The sequence below is a fragment of the Dermacentor silvarum genome, chromosome 5, assembly GCF_013339745.2.
Source record: "Dermacentor silvarum isolate Dsil-2018 chromosome 5, BIME_Dsil_1.4, whole genome shotgun sequence".
In the NCBI taxonomy this organism is placed as follows: Eukaryota; Metazoa; Arthropoda; class Arachnida; order Ixodida; family Ixodidae; genus Dermacentor; species Dermacentor silvarum.
Window position 1 is genome coordinate 131,544,055 of NC_051158.1, and position 11,057 is coordinate 131,555,111.

General features: G+C 48.8%; 1 protein-coding gene across 1 annotated transcript; it reads right to left on the minus strand.

Annotated features, from left to right (window-relative positions):
• Positions 1–1,036: 1,036 nt before the first annotated feature.
• LOC125946006 (uncharacterized) lies at positions 1,037–2,573 on the minus strand. Its single transcript, XM_049668473.1, has one exon. The coding sequence runs from the start codon at positions 2,571–2,573 to the stop codon at positions 1,710–1,712; it is 864 nt and encodes a 287-aa protein (XP_049524430.1). The 3' UTR covers positions 1,037–1,709.
• Between the last annotated feature and the right edge of the window lie 8,484 nt (positions 2,574–11,057).

The window sequence follows — 11,057 nt, forward strand, 5'->3', positions numbered from 1 at the left end:
GTTGTGGTTCGTCCTCGTCCCCGGGGGCTGGCAGTCGACTGAGTGCATCAGCGTTGGAGTTGTCCTCACCTCGCCTGTACTGGATGCGATAGTTATACGCAGACAACAACAAAATCCAGCGCAGCATTCTGGGTGACAGTACTTCCGGCACTCGCTTGTCCGTGTTTAATAAACCCAAAAGAGGTTTGTGATCTGTTATCACCGTGAATTCTCGCCCAGCCAGGTACTGATGAAATTTTTTTACCCCGAAGACGACTGCTAGACCCTCCTTGTCAATTTGGGCGTAGTTACGCTCACTTGCGCCTAGAGTTCGTGAAGCATAAGCTATGGGTTGCTCCCTCCCGTCAGCTGCTTTATGGGCCAGCACCGCCCCCACCCCTACAGGGGATGCGTCACAGCACAGCATCAAGGGACGCTCGGGGTCATAAGAAACAAGTACGGCATCGGAGCTAAGTAGCTTCTTCAGCTTCTCGAAAGCACGTTGGTGCTCACCTTTCCATTCCCATTCGTGGTCGTGGTCTAGGAGCCGGTATAGAGGTTCCGCCGCTGCGGTCCTGCCCTTGAGGAAACTGCTATAGAAGTTCAGTAGCCCCAAAAAGGCTTGCAGCTGCTTCTTGCTAGTGGGCGTTGGCGCTTGCTGGATGGCGTCAGTCTTGCTTTGGCTCGGGTGGATCCCTGTATTATCAATCCGATGTCCCAAGAATTCAATGCTCGTCTGGTTGAATTCACACTTCTCCTTGTTAACTCTCAACTGCGCTCTTTGCAAACGCGACAGCACAGCCTCCAATCTTTCTGCGTGTTCTGCTGCGTTACGCCCGAAAATCAGGATATCATCAAGATAAGCTTTAACGCCAGGAATGCCTGCCAACAACGTGTCGATGACTCGTTGAAACACCCATGGCGCGACAGAAATTCCAAACGGTAGCCGCCTGACCTTGTGTAGCCCCTTGATAGTGTTAACTGTGAGCACTTCGGCCGACACCTCATCCAGAATAAGCTGTTGATAAGCTTGAGCTAGGTCGAACTTAGTAAATATCTTGCTTGACCCGAGAGTCGACAATATTTCCGCGGCAGTAGGCAAAGGATACCCGCTGGTTTTAACTGCCTTGTTTACCGTGCTACGGTAATCCCCGCAGAGACGCAAGGTTCCGTCTTTTTTCCTTACCACCACGAGCGGAGTTGCCCAGTTGGAGTACTCGACTGGTTCCCAGACTCCTTGTTGCACTAAGCGGTCCACTTCCTTGGCCACATCGTCTTTCAGTGCTAGTGGAACTGTACGACTTTTGAGGAACGTTGGTTTGGCGTCGTCTTTCAGTTCGATGTGCACTGGCGGTCCATTGAAGCCAGGAAGGTCACTGCGAAACACCTCAGAAAATCGTGAAGTGACGTCTTCAACATTCAGTTGCTGAATTCCATGCAGCCCAATGCCCAACGGCCTAAACCAGTTCCGCCCAAGCAAACTGTTACTGCTTCTCTTCACTACCAACAAAGGCAGCTTTGCCGTCCGACCCTTGAATTCCACCACAACACTTGCGAGACCAACTACAGGCAACGCCTCTTTTGACCAGGTTACGAGCGTTGTGCTTGACTCTCGAAGGGGTATTTTACTTTGCTTTCCCTCGATAGAGCGAAACGTTTCTTCACTCACAATTGAGCACGATGCTCCAGAATCAATTTCCATGGGTACATTCTGCCCTTCAATCTGTACTTCAACCATGAATTTTTCCTTCTTGCTCATTCACCTCGCAGAGGGAAAATAATTCGGTCATTTCGTAGGCGCCCTTGCTTTTACTGTCTTTTTTCTTCTGCTCGTGTGAAGTTTTTCTTTGAAACTTTCTAACTTCGTCTTTCGAACGACAGGCTTTCGCAATGTGTCCGATTTTCTTGCACTTGAAACATGCCGCCTTTCTAAAACTGCATAAATGCGGAGCGTGCTTACCGTTGCAGCGATAGCAACTGGACTCTTCCGCTGCGGTGTCTTGCTTCGTGCGAGTTGCTTGAATTAGGCCCTGGCTGTCTTTTGTCTCGTCTCGTCCCTGGTTGCGTATGTCTCGCTGCTGCTTTGCTGTAGCCTCAGCTGTCACGCCCATGTCGTACGCGACCTGGAACGTAAGGTTGGGCTCGGCGAGAAGTCTCTGCTGGACTGCTTCGTTCTTGATGCCGCACACGAAACGATCTCGCATTATGACGTCCAGCGGTAGTTGCTTGTCACCAAAACCGCAGTCTTCCGTTAGCTTCCGCAGAGCCGTGACGTAGTCTGCCACCGATTCATCAGCCGCCTGGTTTCTCCTGTAGAACAAAAACCTTGCGTGCAGCTCGGAAGGCCTCGGATGCAGGTGCTTGCGAACGGCCGTCTTGATTTCGTCGTAGCTTGCCATGGTCGGTCTTACTGGCTTCACCAGGGTTACGATGAGCCCGTACGCTGCTTCGCCGCAACAACTCAGCAGAACTGCTCTTTTCTGCTCGTCCGTTGTTATCTTGTTCGCGTCGCAAAACATTTCCAACCGCTCGACGTACTCATCCCAAGACGCGCCCGTGCCAAGACGATACTCGCCGATCTTGCCGACAGCCATCCCGCCTTCTTTAACGGCGGCCTCGCCGGGCCGGTCCGCCTCGTCGCCATTGTAGTAAATCAGTCGGACGCCCAGTGGTGAAATGAACGTAGGTTTATTGACGCACACTCCTTTTATAGCATGAGTGAAACTCGTGATAAGGCCACCGCTGCTTGCGTGGGTGATAAGCGATGAAATGTACAGGGTCGTCCACTCTTGGGGTGAACACGGCTCCGCGTGGCTGCGCTCCGCGCAGCGCCGGTGCCTCCGGCGCGGCCGCGCATCGAAGCAAATCGGCGCAGGCGCACAGGGGCCTAGGGGAGGTGCTTCGCGTCGTCTGCTACAACGCTGGCGCGCGCCGCTCTGGCTTTGCAGTGGAATACACGGCGCTAAACGCAGGCGGCCGAGCGCCCGAGGTGGCGTCGCGGGAACGCGCGTTTCACTAACTGCATCACTTTGCGGCTGGTTTTGTCTACAGCTTGTGAACAGCCTGCTTAATCTATTTGCATCAACAGATGCAAGCTTGTCAGCACATAAACGACCTTTTTTTTTGTAATTGACAAGCGTAAACGAACAAAGTTATTGCTTGCGCGCTCTTTATTAGGCCGGGCCCACTTTATTTTACTGCCACAACTACTGGTGCCGTGAATCCGGAACAGCCCATCAGGCGCGCTTTTCACGATTTGTGTCATGAAGTGATGAGACTAGCGCTCTGTTTCCCGCATCTCATGATGCTATACCGGATTTGGGTAATTGACACCAGCCATAAATTTCGCAGAGAATTAGAGAGCGATTGTTCAATCGTGCTTATATATTTGATCATTTTTGCAATTGATTCTACCACTAAGGCTGGCAAAAAAGAGTGACAGTAACTAAGGGGTGGCATCCGCTACTCTGTTATGGCCGCGTTAATGCCGCTTGTAGGTAGGCGTGGATCGCTTTACGTAATGTAGGAAACTGTTCTGGCGGTAATTTTACGCCCAGTTTTCATCTTTCTAAATAAATAAAAAAATACAGTTTATTTTTGTTGTCAGACTGCATGTAATATCGCCAAGCGGTGCCAGTCCTTTGACGCATACATTGCGCGGGAAGTCGCGTTCTCAATTAAAGGGATCGTTTGATAGCATGGATGAGTTTGATAGCATGATGTTTGATAGCATGGATGAGCTCGTGTAAAATAGGTGGCGCGGACCTTTCCTTATTTATTCACATTTTTTTTCGTATCCTTGGAGTCAGTGCACACAGTATTCGAATGCTGTTTCTGTTCATTTTGACTAGGTGGTTGGAGTGGGAAATCTATAATCGACGCGCCAGTTTTCCAGCTTACATCACGTCTTTCCGGGTAATTAAGTCGTTATTCGCTTCCTCTTCATTTCACCATTACCTCTCAATTGGTCAAATGCATATTCTCACTAAAATTTAATAATTTGGTAATTGTGGGGTATACGTGCCGAAGCGACACATGGACTCTGCGCTATATATGCCATAGAGGTGGACAGCGTATAAATTTGCTATGATGAATTTATTTATATTTTTTTTGTGAGGTGGGAGAGCGGGGGGAGGTAGGCTGAGTGGGTGAAACCGAATTAAGAATACCGTCAAAGGAACGCCAGGAGCGCACAAGCCATGCTGCTGCCGTCGTGGGGAAGTAGCCGGCTCGTGCGTCGGGCGAAAGCGGCCAAGATTATTTAAGCGGCGGTCATGACGCCTGCCCGGTGTCCTCTGTCGACCGCCTGCCGGTGGTCGGCAAACGGGCTGGCCATTCGCTAAAGCCAAGCCCGGCCCGACCTAGATGGCTGCGGTCGGGCCATCTACTCTTTCCCTGGCCATGGGCGTCAGCCCGATTTGCCACCGTGCACATTTTTTTGCTTTGGTCATGCTACCATCTCTAATCAGCTTACGATGCTGATATGCTGCTGCCAACGCCTGTTCAACTAAGTAGCTGGTCGCTCACAAGTGACAGATTCTGGGATGACTCGTTAAAGGGAGACAACAGATGTGTTTTCATTGAACGCATTTCTGTCGGCTCGCATGATCATCACGTTAACAGCTCTCAGAAATGGATTGCTTTCTATTCGATTGCTGGGTGCCATGGCATCTCGCCGATAAAAACGCTTTAACAAACATGATCAAATATATAAGCACGATTGAACAATCGCTCTCTAATTCTCTGCGAAATTTATGGCTGGTGTCAATTAACCAAATCCGCTGTAGCATCAAGAGATGCAGGAAACAGCGCGCTAGTCTCATCACGTCATGACACAAATCGTGAAAAGTGCGCCTGATGGGCTTCTCCGGATGGACGACACCAATAGTTGTGGCAGTAAAATAAAATGGGCCTAGCCTAATAAAGAGCGCGCAAGCAATAACTTTGTTCGTTTACCCCCGTCAATTAAAAAAAAGTCGTTTATGTGCTGAGAAGCTTGCATCTGTTGATGCAAATTGATTAAGCAGCCTGTTCACAAGCTGTAGGCAAAACCAGCCGGAAAATGATGCAGTTAGTGAAGCGCGCGTTCCCGCGACGCCACCTCGGGCGCTCGGCCGCCTGCGTTGTATTCCACTGCAAAGCCAGAGCGGCGCGCGCCAGCGTTGTAGCAGACGACGCGAAGCACCTCCCCTAGGCCCCCGTGCGCCTGCGCCGATTTGCTTCGATGCGCGGCCGCGCCGGAGGCATCGGCGCTGCGCGGAGCGCGGCCACGCGGAGCCGTGTTCACCCCAAGAGTGGACGACCCTGTACATGTGACGTCAGTACATAACAATAAGTATAAATAGTATAAAACAAGGAGCACATCACACCATGAATCAGCACATTCATTACCCAAATAACGAAACCTGGATCGAAAACGTCAAGCTGACACGGAAACTAGTCAAGAGAGGGCGGCACAGCCTGACAAGTGGAAAGATTCCGCTAGGGCGCGTTGAAAGAGAGCGGTTCCCACGCTCAGGGACGCTCTTCCAATCCATAGGCGCCGAGCAGCAAGGACGCTTGGAGCGACAGCAGGCGCTCGTCCGTGAAAGACAGCGCCGATGTATAGCTCATCAAGCGGTGCGTGCCCGAGAAGGTGAAGTTGTTCGCCAGCGCAGGCAAGCTAATCCCAACATCGTGAAAAGAATAGCTAAACACAATATAAATACAGGATAAAACTAGATAAACACAAGGAAAACATAGGGGAAACACCGGTGAATCACTGCTTCGCACTTCCCCAGCTTTCACGTTGAGTGCAACTGCATTACCGCCGAGTTTACCACGTTTTTTTTGTTGCGATAGAAATTATATGGACACTCCAGGCACATTTCTGCCGTCGCCGTCCTCGTCGCCTTGAGGTTCCGTATAAATTCCGACTGCCATAAAATCGTCGTCGCGCGCCGTATGCTGTATGTGCCAGTGAATGCTTGCGAGGGACGCGCGCTTTCACGGAGAGCGAACGCATGGCGGAGAGCAAACGCGACTTCTTCCGTCGTGCGAAAATCCGTTTGGGGATGGGAGGGAGGGAGGGGGGGCAAGACGACGTCTAGCTGCCGCACCAAATGCGTATCCTGCGACCGGGCGCAAGGGGAACTGGAATCTCGCAGGCGAAAGGCGGAAAGCGTGAAGGCAGTGCTGGAGGGTGCGGCTTCTGCTCTGCGAGCAACTGCGTACTCGCATATTGCGCAGTGGCAGGCGGTCGCGCGTACCGTGTCTTGAAATTGATCTGCAACACAGCTCCTACCTTTGCATGCGCTGTGCTTTCACCGCTCAATTTCCACTGAAGCGAGAGACGCACGAACGTTCGCTCGCTACTGATGGCGTGCTTGCTCACGCCAGCGTTTTGGCAGCTCTTGTGTGGCGCCATAGAGTGTAACCCATTCATGTCTGCTTATGCACGCTGACACCATGCTTGTTAATTCAGTTAGTAAGCGAATTGGTCCAAGAATATGCAGCCGATAAAGCTACTATCCTTACTCCGTATATTAATCTCTACTAATTTGCTATCACTATTGATGCTTCGCATTCCGCGCAAACGGCGTCTTTTTTATTATATTCTAGAAGTGTGCTGCTCGTGTGTTGCAGAATATGTGACGCAATCACTGCTGAAAGTTACTAAGTTAGGCCCAAAAAGAGTAACAAATGTTTCAAAGCATTGGTAGTGCTTTTGGAAAGATACGTCGATTTTAAGTGAAGTCACACTGCATGAAAAACATTTATCCTGCTAGTGCTTGGTATAGACTACTAACAAAAAATTGTGCTGCATAGTGGTTGACGCTTTGCAGCGTGTGAATTGGCATACCTTGTTGACTTCTTCCGCGTTAGTTTGATTGTCTGCTGGTAGATTCGATAAATAACCTGAAATTCAAAAGATGGAAGTGCAAGGCACGCAATGCAATGATATTTCACTGCGATAAAGAAACATGTCTACTTTGATCCTCTGAAGGATATATAAACCTGTGCTGAAACAAGCAGAAAAACGGCGTAGTAGATGTTTAACTTCTGCAAGCTTTATAACGATAGCAAAGTGCAGGCAAGTTTCGTGAAATGTCTTTTTCTATGTCAATAATCACTTTTGCAGCTGAAGAATTCAGAACATCGCTGAGGGGAATGGGTGCAAAAAATTGATGCACGACCCCACTTGCACGTAATAATTAAACATTATTATTTTTTATGTTTCATCACTGTTGTCGTAGATTTCTGTCCTATGTTGTGTTCTGCACTTATTGTAAGCTTACTCGTATACGTTTCTATGACCACCTTGATGTGTGTTGTGCCGTTGAGGAAATAAATTAAGAAAAATTTTACTTACTATTTTCATGAACACTCCTGCAAGGCGTGATGAAAAGCAGAAGAAATGGCCAATATAGATCCATAACCATGGGTCGCTGGTTCAATCCTACGAATAGAAAACGTTAGTTGTAGGCTCCATGGCTGCGTTCAAAACCTATTTCACTCTTCTTCTTCTTTCTGGGGTTTTACGTGCCAAAACTAGTTATGATTATGAGGAAAGCCGTAGTGGAGGGCTCTGAATTAATTTTGACCACTTGGGGTTCTTTAACGTGCGCTACAACGCAATCACACGGACGTTTTTGCATTTCGCCTCCAACAACATGCGGCTCTGACTCGACTATTAAAGTGCTCCCAACTTCCTGTTCGGGATGTCGATATACCTGTAAAGATCGTTGATATAAAGGGCGTTCACGGTTTTAGTGGAATAGCCGAAGTCACAATTATTGTAATTTGAAGAGATGCATCTCACTGCATATTTTTTTCGAAGCAGTCGTTCACTAGAAGGGTTGTGCTAATACAGATTCCACATCATCATCTCTTAAATGCTTATCGGTGATTCATCGAGTATCGCTGTTCTGTATCGCGCATGTAATAATCTTTGGCGATGTCCGATTTTAAGTTGCGCCACAAGTTCTCTTTTTTTAGGTATCCGCATGTGCCTCAAATGAATATAACAAGAAATGCTTCGATATTATACAAACATTGAATAGGCGTGGCATCTAAAGCAGTGACCCCCTTAAAAGTGTGCACGGTGAGAACCAGAACTTACATGATACGGAGCCTTAAATCAACCATAAGTAGTCGCAATTTCACCCGAAAGGCGAATCACTGATTGCCAAAACAAATGATTAGACAGATACAGAAAATAAAGGAAGTACGTACCTTTATTGGCCCTCTGAACTGTTGTAAGCATTCGCTTACTGTGAAAATTAAGAAGCACGATATCACGTGTGCACAGGCAAACATTGCCACATCTCACACGATGACTGTAGACACTCGCTGTCAAAACGCTAACATGATGAAGAGCGGCAACAGCAGCCAGCGCATGCCCTTCGTACTGCCTCTTGCGTCAATGGACACTAGCCGCGTGAGAACAGAGAGCACACGAAGGCATCAGCTATCTCGGGTTGCCTAACTTTTGCACCCACCGCAAATTACCTCCAAGATAGGGCCCACATGGCCGCGGTCAGCCGCATCCTGCGCAGCCGCATCTCGAGTATAAGAGGAGAAAACCATCCACCTCCCCCCCTCCCCCTCGGCTTCCCCTTGCGAGAAATGGAAGATGGCGCGCATCCTCCCCACCCTCATCCAATGCGCAGGCGAGAAAATACCACCATTTTTCTCGGCTCCTTGCGCAAGCATTCCTACGCGCCTACAGCTTGCGGCGCCGCGCAGCGCAATATGATGTTATTGCACTTTCTCTTTATACGGAATATCAAGGCGACGGCGGGAATTCTCTCTCCCCCCCTCCCCTTCAGTGTCCATATAAATGCTACCGGAATAAAAGGGAGTATGGCAACCTGGATACATTCTCAAGCCTCCAGCACTACAATGTACTTAGTGACTGTCGGGCATAAAGTGTCGAACTGCAGCAGAAATTGATTTTGGCATGCTTTGTAATACGTAGGCGCGGTAACCGGTGGTCTATTAGAGTTACGGAATAGGTGCCAAGACAAGAGAAGTGCAAAAAAATTTAAAAATTAAATTATGGGGTTTTACGTGCCAAAACGCGATCTGATTATGAGACACGCCGTAGTGGGCGACTCCGGAATAATTTTGACCACCTGGCGTTCTTTAACGTGCACCTAAATCTAAGTACACGGATGTTTTCGCATTTCGCCCCCATCGAAATGCGGCCGCCGTGGCCGGGATTCGAAGTGCAGTCGAAGAGCGTGTTGTGCGAAACTCGCACGAAATGGTTGCAGCGCGAGACCGTTGGCTTCGGCTGCGGTCGGACGATTTGTGGCAACTCCATGCAGTTGCAGAATGTAGCTGAATTGCAGTTCCAATCCTGCTCCAATCCAGCGCTTAATGTAGCTCCAATCCGGTTCAAATCCTGCGCTTGTGTAAGTGAAATCCAGCTCTACAGGAGCTCCACTAACATGATTCCCAGGAAGGTGCGAAACCAGTGATGCGCCGGTGCAAGAATAGCGCAGGAGGGAGGAGCAATCGAGAGCTTGTGGGGTGGTGGCGCCCTCTCTTGCGCTGCGCTGGTAACAGTCTGGTGGTACGGAACCGATCTTAAGGAGTTTCTGCTAATTAATGCGCTTAATGCTTGATTATTCCTGTTTTTATAATTATTCTGAATCATGTGTACTTTGAACCACGTTTTGACCAATTGTGCACTTGTTTTGAGCGTATCTTGAGCACTTGTCTGTGAGCGTGATGACGACGGACGCCTTCAGCCCGGGTCACTAAAATGCGTGGCACTTAAAAATTTCCTAGCAGAGGTGGCAATGACTAACGCAAGACAGGGCAAATACAAATTACTAGGACAGGCTTTCGTTCTGGTATGGACATAATTTTGCTTATGATAATGAATAAGGTTAATAAACAATTACCAACCTCAGCATTGGAAAGAGTGCATAATTAGTGTATTCTACATAATGCTTACCAATTTAGCCAAGAAAGAAATTTGTTACCAAGGACATAAGGGCGAAGGCAAGATAGCCACGTTGAGTGATCAGTTCATCTTAGCTGCATTCAGTGGTGTCTACCGTTTTCTTTTCTTTCCGTGTTATTAGAAGTCGCCTTACAAAACAATTCCTATTAGGTGTTCATGCTTCAGCGTAAAGGGCTAAAAAGCTGTGGTAAGGTTCTACATGCCGAAACATTCAGTCGTGATTTAGCTGTAAAATCTAGAGAAATGCGTGGTTTAAACGTAGATGCAGATCCACGATTAAAGCAGCGTTCACCCCACTGTAACGCGTTGATTAGGAGCTAACTACACATACTTCCAGCCTGTTTGAGGAGCGAAGTGCAATCTGAAGTGGAACTTGAAAACAGTACAACTGAAAATTACCAGTTGCACTATCATCAATATCTTCATCGTTATCAGCCTATTTTATGTCCTCTGCGGCACAAATCCTCTTCCCAGTGACCACGTGTTACCTCTGTCTTGCGATAACTGATTTCAACATGCGCCTGCGAATTTCCTAACTTTATCACCCCACCAAGTTTTCTGCAAAGCTCGAATGCATTTCCCGTTCCCTCTGAACCCATTCACTAACTCCAGTGGTCCGCCGGGTACCTGCCCTACGCATCGTATAGTCTGCCCAGTGTCCTACACATCGTATAGTCTGCCAGTTCGGACACAGTGCTGTTATTTCTAGCTCCAGTTTATTTCCATGCAAATCTAAGTGCATCTGCTGGTCTTCGCTCCTTGCTCGGTCGTGATGGACGTGGACGACCCTGCACGCCTGCCGGCGACGGCGGCGTCAGCGGCGGACGCCTCCAGGAAGCGGGTCGGTCAACAGAGCGACAGTGACAGCCAGGACACCCAGGTCTACTCTCTCAGCAGTGACGACCCTTCTGATGACGACTTCCAACTTGTGCAGAGCCGTAAAGCAAAGAGGAGGAACACTAGGACGTCTTCATCGTCAAGTACGGAGACAGTAAGACGCAAAGGCCGGACGCCAATACCATCATATTTGTGCCCGTGCTTCCTACCGCTAACATGAAGCTGCTTAACAGACAATCTGCATCGATGTTACTGGAAGCCTTGGTGCCCAATGCAATATCGGACA

Bases quoted from the DNA above. Each gene is read 5' to 3' on its own strand.
- LOC125946006 (XM_049668473.1), bottom strand. From the start codon at position 2,573: ATGGCTGTCGGCAAGATCGGCGAGTATCGTCTTGGCACGGGCGCGTCT.